This window comes from Pseudophryne corroboree, chromosome 10 (assembly GCF_028390025.1).
Source record: "Pseudophryne corroboree isolate aPseCor3 chromosome 10, aPseCor3.hap2, whole genome shotgun sequence".
NCBI classification, from domain to species: Eukaryota; Metazoa; Chordata; class Amphibia; order Anura; family Myobatrachidae; genus Pseudophryne; species Pseudophryne corroboree.
Genome location: NC_086453.1, coordinates 40219825 through 40245818, shown reverse-complemented (window position 1 = coordinate 40245818; position 25994 = coordinate 40219825). Strand labels below are relative to the sequence as shown.

The window sequence follows — 25994 nt, the reverse complement described above, 5'->3', positions numbered from 1 at the left end:
AATTAGGCCCTTAGTACTACAAGGTAAATTCAATGAAATTGCACACTTCACTCATGAAACTTGATATAATATTTGCGTAACTTTAACCAAAGCCATTTTAGAAGTTATGGAACGATTATCATTTAAAACGTGACTGGCTTTCCATATAATGTAGAGCAAAGGAAATAAAACGTCTGAATTTGTAAATCTATACATTTTCGGTAAAACCTGATGCAACCTGTTGCTCAAGATGCAGCCCCTTGTGCAACCCCATGCCAGAGTCTTTCCCTTTACAGTTTAGATTGCGAACACCAGGGCGGTAAAACGTTTGCAAAAGCTCCATTAAGTACAAACTTCCTTCAGCGTCTTTCCTCTGTTGCTTAAGAGAGTGTCCAGACCCTGTAACTGGGAGATAGGTTCCTGCCCAGGCAGAGAGTAGTCTGGGAGCGCCGGAATTCTTGTGACTGCAATCTACCACAGAGCACGGTAAGAGCTCGGCTGTGCTGTCTCATCAGGCACAACTCTTAAATGCTATTTAAAGCTAAAAGAGGTTATTAAATTAGAATATCATAGTAGAATACAAGTAGGACCTAATTCAGACTGGATCGCTGCAGCGGAAGCGTTCGCAGACTCAAGCCCTTTGGGGGCGCACTGCGCACCCCGAGAAGCCTAGTGAGATGCAAAAGCATCTCATTGCTGCAATTGTCTCTGCATGACTGACACGTAGAGGCGGTCGTAGGGTGGGAGGGGGCGTGCCAACAGCGCTAGATCGCCGTTGGTGGGGCGTGGCCTGGACAACGCAGGCGTTTCTGGACCATTGCGGGGACGGGCCACGGCGGCTGCACAGGTAGGAAGCTACTCGGCGGCTGCAAAAGCATTGCCGCCATGGCATGCTTTTGCACCCGTGCGGGGGGGGGGTTGGGGTAGGGCCTGACATGCGGGGCGGACTGGCCCTGTGCTGGGTGTACCCCGCATGTCAGAGTAACTGATTGTAGATGTGCTAAATTTAGCACATCTACTATTAGATCTGAATTACCCCCGTAGTCGTGAGACCCGTAGCATTTAGTGGCGCAATTAAAATTTTATGAACATAGGAATGTGGGGGTGAGGTTGGAGTCCATATGTATTTGTATCTAGATAGATAGATAGATAGATAGATAGATAGATAGATAGATAGATAGATAGATAGATAGATAGTTAGATAGATAATAGACAGATAGATAGATAGATAGATAGATAGATAGATAGATAGATAGATAGATAGTCATACATGCCCTGCAGTCACCTAATTTATTTTATTTAAATACAGGGAATGTTGATTGCAAAGTATTGCAATAGATTGTTAAGCCGGTCAGTGTAGGGACTGGCTAGAAAGTGGGACTTTGACGGAGTTGGTTGGATTACAGGGAGATGACTGGAATCAAATCCAGAATTCCAGCCTCTTACAATAGAACACAGCCACTGTCCTTATTACACCCTGAAAAAGGCACCATCACGCCGCCCTGTTGCTGCTCCCAACCGCCAGCAGTATGACAGTCATGTAGCGGCATTTGGGGCACTGCGACCGACATCGCAGCCCCAGATCTGCACATGCGCAGATGCAAAAAACATCGGAGATGTACATGAACATCGTGTTTCCGAACATCTCTGAATTAGGACCCCGATGGTTCTACAACGGCTGCAGATTCCCTGTGCGCCCGCCTCTGCGGTAGCCTTATCTCTAGCCTAGCTTCCTGACCATTGCTTCTTTCTGCAGATCCATATGCGATGTTGTTCTGCAAGTGGAAGTTTGGCATCTTCTTCCTCCAGCAATGTACTAACGTATTGGCTATAACCGCCCTGGTCACGGATTACTGGGGAGTCATCCCTTCCACATCTGGGAACTTCGGATTATTTCGGTATTGTGATAAGGTCAAGGAATGTCTATCCATACCCGTCACAGGTAAGGACGTATAAAATCTTCATGTGTTAAATCAATTAGAATTCCCGTTAGTGGATCCGATTCTGAGTCGCACGCGGTGGTGGTGGTGGGGGGTGTTAGGTTTAGGCTGCGGGAAAGGGGGGATTAGGTTTAGGCAACATTGAGGGAGGTTAGGCACCAAAGGGGAGGTTAGGGTTAGTCTGCGGATAGGGAGGGTTAGGGAGAGAGGGGAGAACATAGCTAGCTCACCCCTGTAGGGATTTCAATTGTTGGGATGCCGCAATAGGTATACTGAACAACGGCATCCCGGCCGTCGGTAACTCACACCCATACCCTCAGTTGACTTGTATTAAGTACTGTACATACAAGAAGAGATTTACGCCCCTCTTTATCAGCCGTAAAATAAGTGGAGTTACAGTGCCTTGCTAAAGTAATCACCCCCTTGGCTTTTTACCTATTTTGTTGCATTACAACCTGTAATTTAATTGTTTTTTTTTAATCTGAATTTTATGTGATGGATCTGAACAAAATAGTCCAAGTTGGTGAAGTGAAATGAGAAAAATTTACATAAAAAATAATTTTTATAAATAAAAACTTGAAAATTGGCATGTGCATATGTATTCACCCCCTTTGCTATGAAGCCCCTCAAAAGTTCTGGTGCAACCAATTACGTTCAGAAGTCACATAGTTAGTGAAATGAAGTCCACCTGTGTGCAATCTAAGGGTGGGATTCAATTATTTTCACCCCTTTCTACACCCGTTCTGTTTCTGCCCTCGAGGGCATGGTATCATTATTTCAGCTTGCTACCCTTGGCACCTGGCACCTTTACAAAGCTAAACCTGATTACTATGGGTGCGATATGCACGATAACGGTGATCATTTTAGACAGGAGATTGGGCGGGATATATCATTTGAATTCAGTGTCACATGATCTGTCAGTATAAACACACCTTTTCTGAAAGGCCCCAGAGGCTTCAACACCACTTAGCAAGAGGCATCACACCATGAAGTCCAAGAAGCTCTCCAAACAAGTCAGGGACAAAGTTGGTGAGAAGCACAAGTCAGGGTTGGGTTATAAAAAAATATCCAAATCTTTGATGATCCTCCGGAACACCATCAAATCCATCATCTTCAAATGGAAAAAAACATGGTACCACAACAAACCTGCCAAGAAAGGGCCAGCCACCAAAACTCACAGACCGGGCAAGGAGGGCATTAATCAGAGAGGCATCACAGAGACCAAAGGTAACCCTGAAGGAGCTGCAGAGTTCCACAGCAGAGACTAGTGTATCTGCGTATGTGACCACAATAAGCCGTACACTCCATAGAGCTGGGCTTTATGGAAGAGTGGCCAGAAAAAAGCCATTACTTAGTGTTAAAAATAAGAAGGCACTTTTTGAGTTTGCCAAAAGGCATGTGGACAACTCCCCAAATGTATGGAGGAAAGTGCTCTGGTCAGATGAGACTAAAATTGAACTTTTCGGCCACCAAGGAAACTGCTATGTCTGGCGCAAAACCAACACATCCCATCACCCCAGGAACACCATCCCCACAGTGATACATGGTGGTGGCAGCATCATGATGTGGAGATGTTTTTCAGCAGCAGGGACTGGGAAACTGTTTCGAGTCGAGGGAAGTCGATGGTGCTAAATACAAGGATATTCTTGAGTAAAACCTGTTTCAGTCTGCCTGTGATTTGAGACTGGGATGGAGGTTCACCTTCCAGCAGGACAATGACCCGAAAGCATACTGCTAAAGCAACACTCAAGTGGTTTAAGGGGAAACATTTCAATGTGTTGGAATGGCCTAGTCAAAGCCCAGATCTCAATCCAATTGAGAATCTGTGGTCAGACTTGAAGATTGCTGTTCACAAGTGGAAACCATCCAACATGAATGAGCAGGAGAAGTTTTGCCTTGAGGAACGGGCAAAAATCCCAGTGGCAAGATGTGGCAAGCTCATAGAGACTCATCCAAAGCGACTTGCAGCTGTAATTGCCGGAAAAGGTGGCTCTACAAAGTACTGACTATAGCGGGGTGAATAGTTATGCACGCTGACGTTTTCTGTTATTTTGTCCTATTTGTTGTTTGCTTCACAATAATAAGAAAAAACATCTTCAAAGTTGTAGCCATGTTCTGTGAATAAAATGATGCAAACCTTCAAACAATCCATTTTAATTCAAGGTTGTGAGGCAACAAAACATGAAAAATGCAAAGGGGGGTGAATACTTTAGCAAGACACTGTATTTTCTATTTAAATGCCCCAAAATATTCTTTGCAGAGCTGGGGGAGTATATTTATAACAGTACGCATATTTGACTCTGTGTTTTGCGATGACATTTGTTACGGTCTGTTCATTGAGTACATATGTAGATAGGGGTGACGAGGCTTGTGTAACATTCTGCAGGCACTGCCTGTCCTGTCTTGCATCCGGCTATTAATAAATGTAAGAGGCCTCTATGTTTATCTCAGTCCTTACCAAGTGTCTTCTTGACAACCGGTAATGCTGCTGATATGCTGCTGAAATCCCCATGCCCTCCCATGGGTCGTTCCTCCCAATTGTACCAGTTCTCGGACTAGGGGGTAAATTTACTAAGATGGGAGTTCTATTTAAGATAGGATGTTGCCCATAGCAACCAATCATATTCCAGGTATTATCTTCTAGAGGGTGCTAGATAAATGAGAAGTAGAATCTGATTGGTTGCTATGGGCAACATCCCATCTTAATTAGAACTCCCATCTTAGTAAATTTACCCCTAGGTGGGGTTCATGGCAGAATGGGTGGGCCTTTGTCAGAAAGTGGGCAAGGTTTGTATAAATAGGGAGCCAGGTGTGGGCAGGGGTTATTTTGCCTTGATGTTGCCCGGGTAAATGTCCAGAAGAGGTCCAGAATGTAGGCAGGAATAGAGCATTAGAACGTAATAAAGCCAAACTGCGAATTATTATACAGTATATGTTGGAAGCTATATTGGATCAATATGACACATATAAAAAAACTTGGCCTGCAAGCGTGTGGGTTGTTATGGTAACAGCCCTCCACAGTGACGTCTACTCTCCATATACTATGGGGAGGGAGTGCATTATCCCAGGCCATCTTAACGTACAGGCAGCTGCCCAGGGCCACACAATTCTAAGGGCCTCTGAGCAGGGGCAGGTGGTGGTCACACAATCAGAGTGGCCAGACAGCTTTCTCTATCGGCCTCCCAGCCTGCAGTCAGACAGTGAGTGGCTGTCTGATTGGTGGATGGCTGGAGCTATCCACCAATCAGAGTGCTGAGTTATGGCTCAGGACCGCAGGAGGGGTATGTCATGATTTCTTTTTAAATAGTTCCCGTGAATGGGTGGTTAGGGGCCCCATTGCATTGATATGCCTAGGGCCTACGATGCTATAAAGACGGTCCTGCATTATCCCATATATAATGTAAACTTTGTCAGTCTTACAGTACGTCCACACCACTAACCCTTTGGGCGGGACAGTCCCGAATCGCAGTCCTCGAAAGTGGCTGAGATTTGTCCTAAAATTGTTGCTATCCCATCTCTGGGCAGATGAGGGTGGAGCCTGGACTGATGTGGGGGTGGGGCTTATAATGGGCCACAGTCACCTGTATAACTGTTGGGAAGCATCGTTATATAACGCTGTGTGTGCAGTAGTTTTTATCTAGCATACACAGTAGCATTACTAACGCCTTATACCCTCTATCTTAAGGTGACGTCATCAATCTCCTCATTGCAATGTTTATTATTGGGATCATAGTCTTACTTCCTTGTGCTATTGTTGATCTACGGATGAATTTTGGATGCTTGTCCTGCCAAGGGGTGCTGTCATTCTTAATGGGTGAGTAATCCTCGTATATTACGCCACAATGGGCTGCAGGTTGTGTTGACACTACAGAGGTGCAGATAAAAGGATTTATCTAGTTTCCTTATTTTCACACCCAGTGTGACCTGAAGTGTGCTGTGGTCATAAAATCTAGTTTTTTAGGTCCCAATTAGGGGCCTTATTCAGACTTGATCGCAACAGCAAACTTTTTCTCTAATGGGCAAAATTAGGGCAGTACGGATGGTGTAATGGTTAGCATTACTGCATCACAGCACTGAGGTCGTGGGTTCGATTCCCACCATGGCCCTAACTGTGTGGAGTTTGTATATTCTCCCCGTACTTGCGTGGGTTTCCTCCCACAATCCAAAAATATACTGGTAGGTTAATTGGTTCCAAACAAAAATTAACCCTAGCGTAAATGTGTGTGTGTGTACATGTGGTAGGGAATATAGATTGTAAGCTCCACTGGGGCACGGACTGATGTGAATGGGTAAATATTCTCTGTACAGCGCTGCGGAATATGTGTGTATAAATAACTGGTAATAATAATGTGCAGTGCAGGTGGGGTAGATGTAACATGTGCAGAGAGAGTTAGATTTGGGTGGGGTGTGTTCAAACTGAAATCTAAATTGCAGTGTAAAAATAGAGCAGCCAGTATTTACCCTGCACAGAAACAATATAACCCATCTAACTCTCTCTGCACATGTTACATCTGCCCCATCTGCACATTGGTTTGCCCATTAGAGAAAGATTTTGTTGCTGCAATCAGGTCTGAATTAGGTCCTAAGGTAAAACAGCTCTAGTAGCCTCTTGTCCTGCTGAATTGGGTACCTGATGTGTTTACGGAGAAAAAAATGCTCAAGTACTCATCACCCATATGACAGAATAATACTTTATTCAAGGCACGGGAAGAAGGATTCAGTGAAAAGAAATGTCGGTGTGGCAGCACAAATATCGGGGTAGCACCTGCAGAGTTGGCTAATACGGCGCCATCCATGTCTGGATTGAGCTGGCATTTTTATACCTTTTGCATTTTCTTTGCGTAGAGGCTCCCATTCATTTGCAATGGACTGTTTGCCTGGGTCGTGGAATCAGGAATGATCAACAAGTTGAAAAATCCGCTCAGAATTGGCAAATAATTTTTTTACATGGAATTTCCTTAATTCCCCAATGGATTGCCAATCATCGGCGGATCGGTGGTTCCGTTGGCATTGAGGAATCAGGGAAACAGCACACAGATGTATGGGGGCCTTTAGCTGCAGTGTGCAGGAAAACAAACTTACAATTGTTACTGTACTGGGCATACAGGATGCGGTCAGGATTCCGTCAGTTTGGATCCCAAAAGAATACCCACAGCGGAATCCTGATGGATCCCGACAGTAAGTACTGGGGTTAGAATTAGGGTTATATTTAGGTTAGGGCTTGGCACAAAATGGAGGGTTAGGCACTAGGGGGAGGGTTAAGTTTAGGCACTAGGGGGAGGGTTAAGGTTAGGCACTAGGGGGAGGGTTAGGGATAGGCACTAGGGGGACGGTTAGGGTTAGGTTGTGGGAGGGGACGGTTAGGTTTAGGCTGCAGAAGGGGATGGTTAGGGTTAGGCTGTGGAAGGGGACGGTTAGGGTTAGGCTGCAGAAGGTGATGGTTAGGGTTAGGCTGGGGAAGCGGATGGTTAGGGCTAGGTTGCATAAGGGGACCGTTATGGTTAGGCTGCAGGGGGTGGGGGGGTTTTAGGTTTAGGCTGGGAGAAGGGATGATTAGGGTTAGCCTGTGGGAGAGGATGGTTAGAGTTAGGCTGGGGAAGGGGATGGTTAGGGTTAGGCTGGGGAAGGGGACGGTTAGGGTTAGGCTGCAGGGGGTGGGGGGTGTTAGATTTAGGCTGGGAGAGGGGATGGTTAGGGTTAGGCTGGGGAAGGGGACGGTTAGGGTTAGGCTGCAGGGGGTGGGGGGGTGTTAGGTTTAGGCTGGGAGAAGGGATGATTAGGGTTAGCCTGTGGGAGAGGATGGTTAGAGTTAGGCTGGGGAAGGGGAATGTTAGGGTTAGGCTGGGGAAGGGGACGGTTAGGGTTAGGCTGCAGGGGGTGGGGGGGTGTTAGGTTTAGGCTGGGAGAGGGGATGATTAGGGTTAGCCTGTGGGAGAGGATGGTTAGAGTTAGGCTGGGGAAGGGGAATGTTAGGGTTAGGCTGGGGAAGGGGATGGTTAGGGTTAAGCTGCAGAAGGGGGTGGTTAGGGTTAGGCTGCGGAAAGGAACGGTTAGGATTAGGCTGCAGGGGGTGCGGGGGTTTTAGGTTTAGGCTGGGAGAGGGGATGGTTAGAGTTAGCCTGTGGGAGAGGATGGTTAGGGTTAGCCTGTGGGAGAGGATGGTTAGAGTTAGGCTGGGGAAGGGGACGGTTAGGGTTAGGCTGGGGAAGGGGACGGTTAGGGTTAGGCTGGGGAAGGGGACGGTTAGGCTGCAGGGGGTGGGGGGTGTTAGGTTTAGGCTGGGAGAGGGGATGATTAGGGTTAGCCTGTGGGAGAGGATGGTTAGAGTTAGGCTGGGGAAGGGGACGGTTAGGGTTAGGCTGCAGGGGGTGGGGGGGTGTTAGGTTCAGGCTGGGAGAGGGGATGATTAGGGTTAGCCTGTGGGAGAGGATGGTTAGAGTTAGGCTGGGGAAGGGGAATGTTAGGGTTAAGCTGGGGAAGGGGATGGTTAGGGTTAAGCTGCAGAAGGGGGTGGTTAGGGTTAGGCTGCGGAAAGGAACGGTTAGGATTAGGCTGCAGGGGGTGCGGGGGTTTTAGGTTTAGGCTGGAAGAGGGGATGATTAGGGTTAGCCTGTGGGAGAGGATGGTTAGGGTTAGGCTGGGGAAGGGGACGGTTAGGGTTAGGCTGGGGAAGGGGACGGTTAGGGTTAGGCTGGGGAAGGGGACGGTTAGGGTTAGGCTGGGGAAGGGGACGGTTAGGGTTAGGCTGGGGAAGGGGACGGTTAGGGTTAGGCTGGGGAAGGGGATGGTTAGGGTTAGGCTGGGGAAGGGGACGGTTAGGGTTAGGCTGCAGGGGGTGGGGGGTGTTAGGTTTAGGCTGGGAGAGGGGATGATTAGGGTTAGCCTGTGGGAGAGGATGGTTAGAGTTAGGCTGGGGAAGGGGATGGTTAGGGTTAGGCTGGGGAAGGGGACGGTTAGGGTTAGGCTGCACGGGGTGGGGGGTGTTAGGTTTAGGCTGGGAGAGGGGATGGTTAGAGTTAGCCTGTGGGAGAGGATGGTTAGAGTTAGGCTGGGGAAGGGGATGGTTAGGGTTAGGCTGGGGAAGGGGACGGTTAGGGTTAGGCTGCAGGGGGTGGGGGGTGTTAGGTTTAGGCTGGGAGAGGGGATGATTAGGGTTAGCCTGTGGGAGAGGATGGTTAGAGTTAGGCTGGGGAAGGGGATGCGGTCAGGATCCTGTCAGTTTGGATCCCAAAAGAATACCCACAGCGGAATCCTGATGGATCCCGACAGTAAGTACTGGGGTTAGAATAAGGGTTATATTTAGGTTAGGGCTTGGCACAAAATGGAGGGTTAGGCACTAGGGGGAGGGTTAAGTTTAGGCACTAGGGGGAGGGTTAAGGTTAGGCACTAGGGGGAGGGTTAGGGATAGGCACTAGGGGGACGGTTAGGGTTAGGTTGTGGGAGGGGACGGTTAGGTTTAGGCTGCAGAAGGGGATGGTTAGGGTTAGGCTGTGGAAGGGGACGGTTAGGGTTAGGCTGCAGAAGGGGATGGTTAGGGTTAGGCTGGGGAAGGGGACAGTTAGGATTAGGCTGCAGGGGGTGGGGGGGTTTTAGGTTTAGGCTGGGAGAGGGGATGATTAGGGTTAGCCTGTGGGAGAGGATGGTTAGAGTTAGGCTGGGGAAGGGGAATGTTAGGGTTAGGCTGGGGAAGGGGATGGTTAGGGTTAGGCTGGGGAAGGGGACGGTTAGGGTTAGGCTGCAGGGGGTGGGGGGGTGTTAGGTTTAGGCTGGAAGAGGGGATGATTAAGGTTAGCCTGTGGGAGAGGATGGTTAGAGTTAGGCTGGGGAAGGGGAATGTTAGGGTTAGGCTGGGGAAGGGGACGGTTAGGGTTAGGCTGCAGGGGGTGGGGGGTGTTAGGTTTAGGCTGGGAGAGGGGATGGTTAGAGTTAGCCTGTGGGAGAGGATGGTTAGAGTTAGGCTGGGGAAGGGGAATGTTAGGGTTAGGCTGGGGAAGGGGACGGTTAGGGTTAGGCTGCAGGGGGTGGGGGGTGTTAGGTTTAGGCTGGGAGAGGGGATGATTAGGGTTAGCCTGTGGGAGAGGATGGTTAGAGTTAGGCTGGGGAAGGGGATGGTTAGGGTTAGGCTGGGGAAGGGGACGGTTAGGGTTAGGCTGCAGGGTGTGGGGGGGTGTTAGGTTTAGGCTGGGAGAGGGGATGATTAGGGTTAGCCTGTGGGAGAGGATGGTTAGAGTTAGGCTGGGGAAGGGGATGGTTAGGGTTAGGCTGGGGAAGGGGACGGTTAGGGTTAGGCTGCAGGGGGTGGTGGGTGTTAGGTTTAGGCTGGGAGAGGGGATGATTAGGGTTAGCCTGTGGGAGAGGATGGTTAGAGTTAGGCTGGGGAAGGGGATGGTTAGGGTTAGGCTGGGGAAGGGGATGGTTAGGGTTAGGCTGCGGAAAGGAACGGTTAGGATTAGGCTGCAGGGGGTGCGGGGGTTTTAGGTTTAGGCTGGAAGAGGGGATGGTTAGAGTTAGCCTGTGGGAGAGGATGGTTAGGGTTAGGCTGGGGAAGGGGAATGTTAGGGTTAGGCTGGGGAAGGGGACGGTTAGGGTTAGGCTGCAGGGGGTGGGGGGTGTTAGGTTTAGGCTGGGAGAGGGGATGATTAGGGTTAGCCTGTGGGAGGGGATGGTTAGAGTTAGGCTGGGGAAGGAGATGGTTAGGGTTAGGCTGGGGAAGGGGACGGTTAGGGTTAGGCTGCAGGGTGTGGGGGGGTGTTAGGTTTAGGCTGGGAGAGGGGATGATTAGGGTTAGCCTGTGGGAGAGGATGGTTAGAGTTAGGCTGGGGAAGGGGATGGTTAGGGTTTGGCTGGGGAAGGGGACGGTTAGGGTTAGGCTGCAGGGGGTGGGGGGTGTTAGGTTTAGGCTGGGAGAGGGGATGATTAGGGTTAGCCTGTGGGAGAGGATGGTTAGAGTTAGGCTGGGGAAGGGGAATGTTAGGGCTAAGCTGGGGAAGGGGATGGTTAGGGTTAGGCTGCGGAAAGGAACGGTTAGGATTAGGCTGCAGGGTGTGGGGGGGTTTTAGGTTTAGGCTGGAAGAGGGGATGGTTAGAGTTAGCCTGTGGGAGAGGATGGTTAGGGTTAGGCTGGGGAAGGGGACGGTTAGGGTTAGGCTGGGGAAGGGGACGGTTAGGGTTAGGCTGCAGGGGGTGGGGGGTGTTAGGTTTAGGCTGGGAGAGGGGATGATTAGGGTTAGCCTGTGGGAGAGGATGGTTAGAGTTAGGCTAGGGAAGGGGATGCGGTCAGGATCCTGTCAGTTTGGATCCCAAAAGAATACCCACAGCGGAATCCTGATGGATCCCGACAGTAAGTACTGGGGTTAGAATTAGGGTTATATTTAGGTTAGGGCTTGGCACAAAATGGAGGGTTAGGCACTAGGGGGAGGGTTAAGTTTAGGCACTAGGGGGAGGGTTAAGGTTAGGCACTAGGGGGAGGGTTAGGGATAGGCACTAGGGGGACGGTTAGGGTTAGGTTGTGGGAGGGGACGGTTAGGTTTAGGCTGCAGAAGGGGATGGTTAGGGTTAGGCTGTGGAAGGGGACGGTTAGGGTTAGGCTGCAGAAGGGGATGGTTAGGGTTAGGCTGGGGAAGGGGACGGTTAGGGTTAGGCTGCAGGGGGTGGGGGGGTGTTAGGTTTAGGCTGGAAGAGGGGATGATTAAGGTTAGCCTGTGGGAGAGGATGGTTAGAGTTAGGCTGGGGAAGGGGATGGTCAGGGTTAGGCTGGGGAAGGGGACGGTTAGGGTTAGGCTGCAGGGTGTGGGGGGGGTGTTAGGTTTAGGCTGGGAGAGGGGATGATTAGGGTTAGCCTGTGGGAGAGGATGGTTAGAGTTAGGCTGGGGAAGGGGATGGTTAGGGTTAGGCTGGGGAAGGGGACGGTTAGGGCTAGGCTGCGTAAGGGGACGGTTAGGGCTAGGCTGCGGGAGTGGTGGGTTAAGGTTAGGATGCGGGGCGTGGTTAGGTTTAGGCCAGGGGAGGGGACGGTTAGAGTTAGGCTGGGGAAGGGGATTGTTAGAGTTAGGCTGGGGAAGGGGATTGTTAGGGTTAGGCTGGGGAAGGGGACGGTTAGGGCTAGGCTGCGTAAGGGGACGGTTAGGGCTAGGCTGCGGGAGTGGTGGGTTAAGGTTAGGATGCGGGGCGTGGTTAGGTTTAGGCAAGGGGAGGGGACGGTTAAGCTGCGGAAGGTGTGGGTTAGGGTCAAAACACTTACCAGAACCCACTGGGAAAAAGGAAAACTCTTTAGACTTATGCACACGTTCTGCTCTTCTAAGTGCACTATATGTTCAGTTTTAGCAAAGAGGTAAAGAAAAAGTGAAATTTAATTTCGGGAACTTGATTGTCTTATTAACAAACCTTCTTGTTGTTCTCTTTCTCCTACAGCTCTCCTGGGCTTTGCCGCAATGACTCACGCTGCTGTCATATTCTCATCCTTCTTTGCCGAAATCAGTTACCACTATTCCTGGTCCTTCGCCCTTGGGTGGCTATCGGTGGTTCTTGCTATTATCTCTGGTATGATTGATTCAAGTGAACTACAATTTATTCAGTCCCCCCTTTGGAGACCACACATCATACACACGGAGCTGTGTTTGCCCTGAAAGAGACTTTTAGGGATCTACTTGTAGAGTAAAAGCACAGAAATACTTTTCATGCGGCATTATAGCAGGAGAAAGCTTCATTTATTCATCCCTCTCTATCTACTACTGAAAAGTGAAGAGAAATCACAGCTTTCTCCACCTGTACATTCCGGTTGTCACATTCCTGCAGCCCCCATAGGTAGCAATGGGAGCTGTGCAGGCCGTCAGTGGAAGCCGGTGGGGCAGGAATCGGAGGATCCCTCTCCAGTAAAATTTGCACTACAGAAGCTAATAGGCTACTGTGTGCTAACACTATAGGACAGTGGTTTCCAGACTGGGTGCCGTGGAGCACTTGCAAGGGTGCCAAGGGTTGCTGACTGGAAACAGGGGAGGGGGGATCGGCGGGTGTGGCACTGGGCGGCGGGTGCGACACTGGGCAACGGGGTGCGACACGTTGCGGAAAGAATATAGGGTATCACCGTAAAAAGATGGTAATACCCTCCGCGTCAAAAGCGGTCGGTCGGGTCTTTCTACATATGAAAATGTGGTAAATACCCTAAAACGGGGGTTGTACTGCATTTTTCCTTTAGTACATCCCACCCCAAATGTGTTTTTAAGAAACATCTGTTCTTAAAGCTCCACTGGGGCAGGAGCTGACGTGAATGACTGAAATATTCTCTGTAGAGTGCTACGGAATATGTGTGCGCTATATAACTGGTCAAAAATAAGCCGTCAGGCTTCCAGCTATCCACCAATCAGCATGCTGGCAACCATTCACTGGCTGCAGGCTGGGAGGCAGGTAGAGAATACTGCACTCTGATTGCTGGATAGCTCCAGCCATGCACCAATCAGCATTCTGGCAACCATTCACTGGCTGCAGGCTGGGAGGCAGGTAGAGAATACTGCACTCTGATTGCTGGATAGCTCTAGCCATGCACCAATCAGCATTCTGGCAGCCATTCACTGGCTGCAGGCTGGAAGGCAGGTAGAGAATGCTGCACTCTGATTGCTGGATAGCTCCAGCCATGCACCAATCAGCATGCTGACAACCATTCACTGGCTGCAGACTGGGAGGTAGTAAGCCCGTACGTTAAAATGGTCCTGACCATATAGATAGCCATCTCTCTGCAATGAGATTCTTGTTGCGTGCTGCTAAATTGACCAGAGGTTTGTTCTTTCAGTTATAGCAGCAGATGTGGACATTACAGTATACAGTCCCGGCACTTGTGGAGTATGAGATTTAAAGGGACTCACAGTTGATAATAAGATTATTTGAAAATAAATTATACTGTATTTAGCTTTCCTAATGACTAGCTTCCTAATGACTAGCAGTAAATACACCGACGCATAGTTAAAGTTAAACTTGCTTATAACCTGCAGTAAGTTCTTGTGAGTGAAGGTTTTAGCTGAGATGACTCAAGTCTGTATAAAGGTTAGTAGCCACGTTCTCACGTAACCGGCCATTCTGTGTTTGCTATTAGTAACAGCTGTAGTAAAAATATACGGAGCGCCAACATCTCCTACAAAGTAAACAGTATACACAGGGCCTAATAAGAAGAGTACAATGGTAATATTTACACGAGCACTGTAGCAAGACAATACAGAGTTCTCAGTCTCAGAGGCCTATTTCTCACGGTCTACGGTTATAATACAGTTGTAATAAGAATGTAACGACCCATCTGCATGCGCAGGTGGACTCCCGGGTCATCATCCCAGAAGTCCAGGGACTGGTGGACATTGCACAGGGCAGCACTTATCAGAAGAGCGATACTAATCACATATGTTAGTACATATGTGACTAGTACTGGCACGGTAAGTGGCGGGATTTACCACGCAAGGTTGGTACATCCTGCCCATATACAGGTACATTTTACCGTCAATATTATCCTAACTCTCTCCCTAGTACCAACTCCTAACCGTCCCCTTCCACAGCCAAACCCTCCCAATGGTGCATAACCCTAACCATCCCCCTTGTCAGCCTAAGCCTAACCCCCACAAATGCCTAAGTCTAACTCCCCCCCCCCCAATCCCAGTGCCTACCCTTAACCCTTCCCCTAGTGCCTAACCCTTCCCCTAGTGACTAACCCTAACCGTCCCCTTCCACAGCCAAACCCTCCCAATGGTTCATAACCCTAACCATCCCCCTTGTCAGCCTAAGCCTAACCCCCCCAAATGCCTAAATCTAACTCCCCCCCCCCCCCCCCCAATCCCAGTGCCTACCCTTAACCCTTCCCCTGGTGCCTAACCCTTCCCCTAGTGACTAACCCTAACCGTCCCCTTCCACAGCCAAACCCTCCCAATGGTGCATAACCCTAACCATCCCCCTTGTCAGCCTAAGCCTAACCCCCCAAATGCCTAAGTCTAACTCCCCCCCCCCAACCCCAGTGCCTACCCTTAACCCTTCCCCTGGTGCCTAACCCTTCCCCTAGTGACTAACCCTAACCGTCCCCTTCCACAGCCAAACCCTCCCAATGGTGCATAACCCTAACCATCCCCCTTGTCAGCCTAAGCCTAACCCTCCAAATGCCTAAGTCTAACTCCCCCCCCCCCCCAACCCCAGTGTCTACCCTTAACCCTTCCCCTGGTGCCTAACCCTTCCCCTAGTGACTAACCCTAACCGTCCCCTTCCACAGCCAAACCCTCCCAATGGTGCATAACCCTAACCATCCCCCTTGTCAGCCTAAGCCTAACCCCCCAAATGCCTAAGTCTAACTCCCCCCCCCCCCCAACCCCAGTGCCTACCCTTAACCCTTCCCCTGGTGCCTAACCCTTCCTCTAGTGACTAACCCTAACCGTCCCCTTCCACAGCCAAACCCTCCCAATGGTGCATAACCCTAACCATCCCCCTTGTCAGCCTAAGCCTAACCACCCAAATGCCTAAGTCTAACCCCCCCCCCCCCCCCCCCAACCCCAGTGCCTACCCTTAACCCTTCCCCTGGTGCCTAACCCTTCCCCTAGTGATTAATCCTAAATGTCCCCTTCAGCAGCCTAACCCTAACTCCCCCCAAGTGCCTAACCCTAAACCCCACCCACCCAGTTCCAACCCTTAACCCTTCCCCTAGTACCAAACCCTCCCCCTGGTGCCTAATCCTGCTGACATAAGTCCATGTTGACCATTTGACCCTGATATCTTTTTGACTCTTTTGACGTTTTGACTGTCAACCGATTGACTATCTATTTGCTATCTACCTAGCAACTGGATACCCCCCAGTCACTTATAGGCAGGTGCTGTACTGCAGGGGCTCTTGCTATTTCATTTGTACTGGGCCTAACAATTTATGCGGTGTGGTTCGTTGGGTTGACAGTAACTAGGTTGACAGTCATTAGGTGGATCACCATTGTCGACAGTGACTAGGTCGATGCCTGAAAAAGGTTGACACGTTCATTAGGTCGACATGGAAAAGGTCGACATGACAAAAGGTCGACATTTTTTTTTTTTTTTTAAAATGGTGTTGTTTTCTTCGTAATGTGACGGGGAACCCCAATGAGTGCACCGTGTCCCCTCACATCGCTCGCCATGCTTGTGGCAAGGTTACTATTCCCAATCGTAGTCCACATGGATGTACAAGCTGCGTCACTTTCCTGGTGATTTCAGCTGGTGCAGCAGTTCTGGTACGGTACTCCAGAGAGGTATCATTTTATGAGTGTGGGGTGTGCAGTTTTGGCCCTCCTGGGCCCAGGAACCCATGTGCACCACACCCTGCACCCATTATAGATATGCCAATGGTCGTTCCGTCCAGGAGAGTTTCTGGAGGGGCGGGGGGGGGGGGGGGGTACGGGATCACTCTGGGGGATGAGCCCCCTATGGTAGTGGCCCGGGCCCCCTCCGGGCTGCTTCTCTAGGTTTCTGTTAAATACGAACATTTATCTATATCTTACCTCCAATCATTTATCAGAGCAATAGAGGTGCAAACAAGCACTGTCCCCAGTCCATGCATAGCACGGTATCCGGACTCCAGGTCAACAGCAAAAAGGTCGACACACCTTAGGTCGACGCCAATTGGTCGACACGCCTTAGGTCGACATGGACAAAAGGTCGACAGGAACAAGGTTGACATGAAAAAAGGTCGACATGAGTTTTTCACGATTTTTTTCTTTTTTGGAACGTTTTCATACTTAACGATCCACGTGGACTACGATTGGAACGGTAATCTGTGCCGAGCGAAGCGGTAGCGGAGCGAAGGCACCATGCCCGAAGCATGGCGAGCGAAGCGAGCCATGCGAGGGGACGCGGTGCACTAATTGGGGTTCCCGGTCACTCTACGAAGAAAACGACACCAAAAAAACATAAAAAACTCATGTCGACCTTTTTCCATGTCGACCTTGTTCCTGTCGACCTTTTGTCCATGTCGACACAAGGTGTGTCGACCAATTGGCGTCGACCTAAGGTGTGTCGACCTTTTTGCTGTTGACCCTGAGTCCCAGACCCGCATAGCACGCACCCAGTGACCATAGGTCCTGCCCTGATTCTGACTGTGCAGCTTCTGAGGGAGAGACCTTAGGGACCGGCAGCAGTGACGCATCATCTCACTTCTCCCGTCTCATTTTCCAGGTGCCCTGAGTTTCTACATCTGCCGTATGGATCCAGAGAGCAAAGGTCTATCATGGGAAACCATCAATGACAGTATAGTAGCCAAAGTCGGACCGTCATCTGCTGTGCCCGCGCCCGTGGATATCTAGTGCTGCTGCATGTGCTAACTACATCGGCTGATCCACTGAACACTGTGTGTCCTTGTCCATTATTTGTTTCCTATTGGAGAAGCCCTATTATTATTTGACATTAATGTTTGTGAAAAGTTATATATCACTGGGTTATATAATAAACATGGAATATCTATACTTATCCCCCATGATCTCTCTCTAATAGCGCACTGGGTGAATTGGTTGATTAATACACAGACGCAGAGCCAGCAGGACTCATTTAGACCCATTGCATACATATGTGTCCCCCCTTTTATTAAATAAACACCCCCACCACCACCACCACCACCACCACCACCACCACCACCACCACCACCACACATCCCTCTTTCCCCAATGTATTACTTACAATATGAAGGGGTCACGTCCTCTTTGGTCCATGGAACATCCCAACTCCTGGTCACTCTTCATAGTAATGAATGGAAATACGCTGATTGGTCCGTTCGCGGAAGTTCCCGCGCGCTGTCCAATCAGCGAATCCTCATTCATATCTATGGAGAGTGGCCCCCGAGTGACCTATAGTAAATTTATTTATCATGTGCATGTCAGACAATTTCCACGCTCATTCATAGGGGGGTATTCAATTGTTTGAAAAGTCAGTTGGGTGTCTGTTTTTTCCTATCTAATAGACAGGAGATAACAGACATCCAACCGACTTTTCAAACAATTGAATATTCCCCATAGTATGCAGATGCAGGCAGGATTGATCTGTTGCACCCAATGGGGGGTTGACAACTGCGGTATAAAAACAGTGGGCGGGATGGACTTCCACAGGCAGATGCACGGATATTCCGGCATACGCGGACGAGTTCTGGCGTTAGCATAAGGAAGTAAGTAAGCTGCTGCGGCTGTGCTGAAAGGTGGCTGGGAATGGGTCAGACTTAAAATACACTGTGGTCGCACTCGCTGCGATTGCCCACGAAAAGAACTTGCAATTTATCGTTCTTCATGTGTCGGGACAGCTCATCCGTATTAAACCCTGCATGGTGTAACACGTCTAAGGAGCTTACCACACGTAGCCAGCCTAGTGATGACTATTGATAGCTCTGCCATCGGTTGTCGATAGGGATGGCCATCACTCACAGTTTCACCATCGATGGTGAACACACCCATGGCCATCCCTAGTGGTCGATGATTTTCCACCACCAGTAATTAACTACCATTGGTGAGCCATTGATGATGGTTGGACTATGGTGAGACATTGATGACGGTGCGTGTGCATGCGTATAGCGGAGCTAGTGTCACCATCGGGAATCAATGTGGGATGCCATAAATGTCGAAAACACTCTAACCATCAAGGGTCGATGGCACAAAAAGCCAGGCCAGAGCAGTTGATAACAGATCAGCCTAGGACTGATCTCCAAGCTTGTAAGAAAAGGAAGGCCAGTCACCTAGAAGTGGACCGAAACGAGGGCCGGGCCAGGCGGTCATCAACAGGGCTGTTTCTAGCCAATTTGGCTCTTACTGTGAGATTTAAAAATGAGCCCCCCAATCAACATTCAAAAAATGCGCCCCCTCCCCCTCTCCCCATCCTAGATATAAAAAACACCTAGGGCATGGTCTAGCTAAAAATGGGCATGGCATCGCAGGAAAAGGCTACTTCACACCCCAGTTTTTGACCCTGTACCAACAGACCTCGGCCACCACAGGGAAAAAAATATAAATTCCACCATATTAAGCCCCACACAGTAATGCCCCCTGCACCATTTATGCCAAACACCGCAATGCTGTGATACATTATGCCCTACAGTAAAGCTTCTAATTACTTTTAAATTACCTGCTCATTGCCAAGGGTTTCACTCACTGGGTGTCATGCTCATTGCCAGGGGTTTCATGCTCTGGGACAGGTGTCATGCTCGTTGCCGGGGGTAATGCTCATTGCCAGGTGTGTGTAATGCTAGTTGCCAGAGGTGTGTAATGCTCATTGCCAAGGGTAATGCTCATTGTCAGGGCTCAGGGGTGACGCTCGTTGCCAGGGGTAATGCTCATTGCCAAGGGTGTGTAATGCTAGTTGCCAGGGTTTGTTATGCTCATTGCCAGGGCTCAGGGGTAAATAGTTGCCAGGAGTGTGTAATGGCAGGGGTGCCAGGGGTGTGTAATGCTAGGGGTGACAGGGGTGTGTAATGCCAGGCCAGGGGTGTGTAATGCCAGGGGAGTGTAATGTCAAGGGTGCCAGGGGTGTGTAATACCAGGCCAGGAGTGTATAATGCCAGGGGTGTGTAATACCAGGGGAGATAGGGGTGTGTAATGCCAGGCCAGGGATGCCAAATTCCAGGCCAAGGGTGTGCCAGGGATGTGTAATGCCAGGCCAGAGGTGTGTAATGCCAGGGTTGTCAGGGGTGTGTAAAGCCAGGCCAGTGGTGTGTAATGCTTGTTGTCAGGGCTGTGTACAGCCAGCCACCATCCACCAACAGCCAGTTGATCCTCTTCTCCCCTGCCTCCCTGTCATAGTTCTCCGCTCAGTGGGTGGAGTTTCTTGAAATGGCGCATTGCGCCGTGACATCACAACGCAAATGCATCATTCCATGAAACTCCGCCCCCAAGCAGAGTACTAATGACAGGGAGGAGGGGAGCAGTTACAGGACATTGAAACGTGACACGACAGGCGATTGCACAGCTGGCCCGCCGCTAGAAACGGCACTGGTCATCAACTTGAGCCGGCACTTGAAAAAACAAACATATACAGTAGTACATCAAATGGGCTCTATAAGCCGTCAGTTCACCTGGAATCTTCGAAGCCACATCAGGCTGGGTTCCTCATTAAGAAGAGCCTGGGGAAAGCTCAGCCACCCCTAAAAATCAGTGGCGTGCGGTGAGGTCAGTGGCTGGTGAGGCATGCCCACTAAGGCCGCTGCTATGGCCGCCGCCAAAGGTGAATTTAGACGTCATGAGGCCCTGAGCAAGACACCGATTTGGAGCATGACTGCACGTCCCTGATAGGCATGTATATATACACACATACAGACACTCATATACAGTCACCTCACCAGCTACACATTATAGTTGCACACAGTATAATGGCTACATGAAGCGCTGCAGAGTCGGATAAGACACACACATACCTGAGCGATGGCATCTGGAGCTATCGCTGCATCTAGCACACACATACAGCCTGCACACCTTGGATACCAGTACTCGCTACTCAGCACTATACACACATGCTGCTTTGGTAACACTGGCTACGGTATCTGGGGCTCTATACTGTAGCTTACCAGCAGCCGCTACATTATACCTTATCCGGATAAGTGCTGCCCCGCACCAGGTGTCAAGCCACGGGAGAAAGTTGTATCCCGTTATTGGGGAGGCTAGCAGGGCAGAGCACACATGCTGCCAGGTGTGGGCGGGTGGCACCAGCTCAGTGTCTGCCAGGGGCAGAGTGTGGGAGCGCCGGCTACTTACTGTGTGCACAGGGGATGGAGGGGATGGGTGAGCGCACGTCTGGAATTGGTTAGCCTCCTCCAGCCAGCAGGGTCACAGAGCACCGGCCCGGATCGGGAGCACAGTCCGTGTAGGGTTAGCGCTGGGAGTGTGGAGCCGGGGAGAGTGGCAGGGCGGATGCACACGCACACACAGCCCCTGTACACACTCTCATACTACAAGGGTCCGGTGAGGTGGAAAGGAGTCAGTCAGTCACAGTAAAAGTGGGCTGGACCACAGGGAGATCTCCAATCATATTTGCCTCAGTGACAGGGGCGTTCTTTTATATGGGCTAAAAGTACGCCCCTGTCACTGAGGCATTTATTCTAGTGCCGCATACAGTGCATTTTTTAATGGGCTTTCTCTAACGTCCTAGTTGATGCTGGGTACTCCGAAAGGACCATGGGGAATAGCGGCTCCGCAGGAGACTGGGCACAAAAGTAAAAGCTTTAGGACTACCTGGTGTGCACTGGCTCCTCCCCCTATGACCCTCCTCCAAGCCTCAGTTAGATTTTTGTGCCCGAACGAGAAGGGTGCATACTAAGGGGCTCTCCTGAGCTGCTTAGAGTAAAAGTTTAAAGTAGGTTTTTTTATTTTCAGTGAGACCTGCTGGCAACAGGCTCACTGCACCGAGGGACTAAGGGGAGAAGAAGCGAACTCACCTGCGTGCAGAGTGGATTGGGCTTCTTAGGCTACTGGACATTAGCTCCAGAGGGACGATCACAGGCCCAGCCATGGATGGGTCCCAGAGCCGCGCCGCCGGCCCCCTTACAGAGCCAGAAGACTGAAGAGGTCCGGAAAATCGGCGGCAGAAGACGTCCTGTCTTCAATAAGGTAGCGCACAGCACCGCAGCTGTGCGCCATTGCTCTCAGCACACTTCACACTCCGGTCACTGAGGGTGCAGGGCGCTGGGGGGGGGGCGCCCTGAGACGCAATAAAAACACATTTTTTGGCAAAAAATACATCACATATAGTTCCTGGGCTATATGGATGCATTTAACCCCTGCCAATTTTTCCATAAAAAAGCGGGAGAAAGGCCGCCGAGAAGGGGGCGGAGCCTATCTCCTCAGCACACTGGCGCCATTTTTTCCTCACAGCTCCGTTGGAGGAAGGCTCCCTGACTCTCCCCTGCAGTCCTGAACTACAGAAACAGGGTAAAACAAGAGAGGGGGGCACTAATTTGGCAGATAAATATATACAGCAGCTATATCAGGGAAAAACACTTATATAAGGTTATCCCTATATATATATATAGCGCTCTGGTGTGTGCTGGCAAACTCTCCCTCTGTCTCCCCAAAGGGCTAGTGGGGTCCTGTCCTCTGTCAGAGCATTCCCTGTGTGTGTGCTGTGTGTCGGTACGTTGTGTCGACATGTATGAGGAGGAAAATGGTGTGGAGGCGGAGCAATTGCCTGTGTTAGTGATGTCACCCCCTAGGGAGTCGACACCTGACTGGATGGTCTTATGGAAAGAATTACGTGATAGTGTCAGCACTTTACAAAAGACTGTTGACGACATGAGACAGCCGGCAAATCAGTTAATACCTGTACAGGCGTCTCAAACACCGTCAGGGGCTCTAAAACGCCCGTTACCTCAGGTCGATACAGACACTGACACGGACACTGACTCCAGTGTCGACGGTGAGGAAACAAACGTATTTTCCAGTATGGCCACACGTTACATGATCACGGCAATGAAGGAGGTTTTGAACATTTCTGATACTACAAGTACCACAAAAAAGGGTATTATGTGGGGTGTGAAAAAACTATCCGTAGTTTTTCCTGAATCAGATGAATTAAATGAGGTGTGTGATGAAGCGTGGGTTTCCCCCGATAAAAAACTGCTAATTTCTAAAAAATTATTGGCATTATACCCTTTCCCGCCAGAGGTTAGGGCACGTTGGGAAACACCCCCTAGGGTAGATAAGGCGCTCACACGCTTATCAAAACAAGTGGCGTTACCGTCTCCTGATACGGCCGCCCTCAAGGAACCAGCTGATAGGAAGCTGGAAAATATCCTAAAAAGTATATACACACATACTGGTATTATACTGCGACCAGCAATCGCCTCAGCCTGGATGTGCAGTGCTGGGGTGGCTTGGTCGGATTCCCTGACTGTAAATATTGATACCCTGGAAAGGGACAATATATTATTGACTATAGAGCATTTAAAGGATGCATTTCTATATATGCGAGATGCACAGAGGGATATTTGCACTCTGGCATCAAGAGTAAGTGCGATGTCCATTTCTGCCAAAAGAGGGTTATGGACGCAACAGTGGTCAGGTGATGCGGATTCCAAACGGCATATGGAAGTATTGCCGTATAAAGGGGAGGAGTTATTTGGGGTCGGTTTATCGGACCTGGTGGCCACGGCAACGGCTGGGAAATCCACCTTTTTACCCCAGGTCACCTCTCAGCAGAAAAAGATACCGTCTTTTCAGGCTCAGTCCTTTCGTCCCCATAAGGGCAAGCGGGCAAAAGGCCACTCATATCTGCCCCGGGGCAGAGGAAGGGGAAAAAGACTGCAGCAGACAGCCTCTTCCCACGAACAGAAGCCCTCCCCCGCTTCTGCCAAGTCCTCAGCATGACGCTGGGGCCTTACAAGCGGACTCAGGCACGGTGGGGGCCCGTCTCAAGAATTTCAGTGCGCAGTGGGCTCACTCGCAAGTGGACCCCTGGATCCTGCAGGTAGTATCTCAGGGGTACAAATTGGAATTCGAGACGTCTCCCCCTCGCCGGTTCCTGAAGTCTGCTGTACCAACGTCTCCCCCCGACAGGGAGGCGGTATTGGAAGCCATTCACAAGCTGTATTCCCAGCAGGTGATAATCAAGGTACCCCTCCTACAACAGGGAAAGGGGTATTATTCCACGCTGTTTGTGGTACCGAAGCCGGACGGCTCGGTGAGACCCATTTTAAATCTAAAATCCTTGAACACTTACATAAAAAGGTTCAAGTTCAAGATGGAGTCACTCAGAGCAGTGATAGCGAACCTGGAAGAAGGGGACTATATGGTGTCTCTGGACATCAAGGATGCTTACCTCCATGTCCCAATTTGCCCTTCTCACCAAGGGTACCTCAGGTTTGTGGTACAGAACTGTCACTATCAGTTTCAGACGCTGCCGTTTGGATTGTCCACGGCACCCCGGGTCTTTACCAAGGTAATGGCCGAAATGATGATTCTTCTTCGAAGAAAAGGCGTCTTAATGATCCCTTACTTGGACGATCTCCTGATAAGGGCAAGGTCCAGAGAACAGTTAGAGGTCGGAGTAGCACTATCTCAAGTAGTACTACGACAGCACGGATGGATTCTAAATATTCCAAAATCGCAGCTGATTCCGACGACACGTCTGCTGTTCCTAGGGATGATTCTGGACACAGTACAGAAAAAGGTGTTTCTCCCGGAGGAGAAAGCCAGGGAGTTATCCGACCTAGTCAGGAACCTCCTAAGACCAGGCCAAGTGTCAGTGCATCAATACACAAGGGTCCTGGGAAAGATGGTGGCTTCTTACGAAGCGATTCCATTCGGCAGATTCCACGCAAGAACTTTTCAGTGGGATCTGCTGGACAAATGGTCCGGATCGCATCTTCAGATGCATCAGCGGATAACCCTGTCTCCAAGGACAAGGGTGTCTCTCCTGTGGTGGTTACAGAGTGCTCATCTCCTAGAGGGCCGCAGATTCGGCATTCAGGAGTGGGTCCTGGTGACCACGGATGCCAGCCTGAGAGGCTGGGAAGCAGTCACACAGGGAAAAAATTTCCAGGGCTTGTGGTCAAGCATGGAAACGTCACTTCACATAAATATCCTGGAACTAATGGCCATTTACAATGCCCTAACTCAGGAAAGGCCTCTGCTTCAGGGTCAGCCGGTGTTGATCCAGTCGGACAACATCACGGCAGTCGCCCACGTAAACAGACAGGGCGGCACAAGAAGCAGGAGGGCAATGACGGAAGTTGCAAGGATTCTTCGCTGGGCGGAAAATCATGTGATAGCACTGTCAGCAGTGTTCATTCCGGGAGTGGACAACTGGGAAGCAGACTTCCTCAGCAGACACGATCTTCACCCGGGGGAGTGGGGACTTCACCCAGAAGTCTTCCACATGATTGTGAACCGTTGGGAAAAACCAAAGGTGGACATGATGGCGTCCCGCCTCAACAAAAAACTGGACAGATATTACGCCAGGTCAAGGGACCCTCAGGCAATAGCTGTGGACGCTCTGGTAACACCGTGGGTGTACCAGTCAGTATATGTGTTCCCTCCTCTGCCTCTCATACCCAAGGTACTGAGAATCATAAGAAGGAGAGGTGTAAAGACTATACTCGTGGCTCCGGATTGGCCAAGAAGGACTTGGTACCCGGAAATTCAAGAGATGCTCAAGGAAGACCCGTGGCCTCTACCTCTAAGAAAGGACCTGCTCCAGCAGGGACCATGTCTGTTCCAAGACTTACCGCGGCTGCGTTTGACGGCATGGCGGTTGAACGCCGGATCCTGAAGGAAAAAGGCATTCCGGAGGAAGTTATCCCTACCCTGATCAAAGCCAGGAAGGATGTAACTGTGCAACATTATCACCGTATTTGGAGAAAATATGTTGCGTGGTGCGAGGCCAGGAAGGCCCCTACAGAGGAATTTCAACTGGGTCGATTCCTGCATTTCCTGCAAACAGGACTGTCTATGGGCCTCAAATTAGGGTCCATTAAGGTTCAAATTTCGGCCCTGTCAATATTCTTCCAAAAAGAACTAGCTTCAGTTCCTGAAGTTCAGACGTTTGTCAAGGGGGTACTGCATATACAGCCTCCTTTTGTGCCTCCAGTGGCACCTTGGGATCTCAATGTAGTTTTGGGATTCCTAAAATCACATTGGTTTGAACCACTCACCACTGTGGACTTAAAATATCTCACATGGAAAGTGGTAATGCTGTTAGCCCTGGCTTCAGCCAGGCGTGTATCAGAATTGGCGGCTTTATCCTATAAAAGCCCTTACCTAATTTTTCATACGGACAGGGCAGAATTGAGGACTCGTCCTCAATTTCTCCCTAAGGTGGTTTCAGCATTTCACTTAAACCAGCCTATTGTGGTGCCTGCGGCTACTAGGGACTTGGAGGATTCCAAGTTCCTGGACGTAGTCAGGGCCCTGAAAATATATGTTTCCAGGACGGCTGGAGTCAGAAAATCTGACTCGCTGTTTATCCTGTATGCACCCAACAAGCTGGGTGCCCCTGCTTCTAAGCAGACGATTGCTCGTTGGATTTGTAGTACAATTCAGATTGCACATTCTGTGGCAGGCCTGCCACAGCCAAAATCTGTAAAAGCCCATTCCACACGGAAAGTGGGCTCATCTTGGGCGGCTGCCCGAG

The 25994-nt window shown here is 50.1% G+C and overlaps 1 protein-coding gene across 1 annotated transcript; it reads left to right on the top strand.

The window, feature by feature from the left end:
* The first annotated feature begins 372 nt into the window (after positions 1 to 372).
* Positions 373 to 17343, top strand: LOC134966979 (protein NKG7-like). Its single transcript, XM_063943985.1, has 5 exons — positions 373 to 465; positions 1736 to 1921; positions 5605 to 5733; positions 12330 to 12458; positions 17076 to 17343. The coding sequence occupies exons 2-5, from the start codon at positions 1747 to 1749 to the stop codon at positions 17201 to 17203; spliced, it is 561 nt and encodes a 186-aa protein (XP_063800055.1). The 5' UTR covers positions 373 to 465; positions 1736 to 1746; the 3' UTR covers positions 17204 to 17343.
* Positions 17344 to 25994: the final 8651 nt, after the last annotated feature.

Coding starts and splice junctions, on each gene's coding strand:
- LOC134966979 (XM_063943985.1), top strand. CDS start 1,747: ATGTTGTTCTGCAAGTGGAAGTTTGGCATCTTCTTCCTCCAGCAATGT. Junction 5,734..12,329: donor GGTGCTGTCATTCTTAATGG/GTGAGTAATCCT, acceptor TTTCTCCTACAG/CTCTCCTGGGCTTTGCCGCA. Junction 12,459..17,075: donor GGTTCTTGCTATTATCTCTG/GTATGATTGATT, acceptor CTCATTTTCCAG/GTGCCCTGAGTTTCTACATC.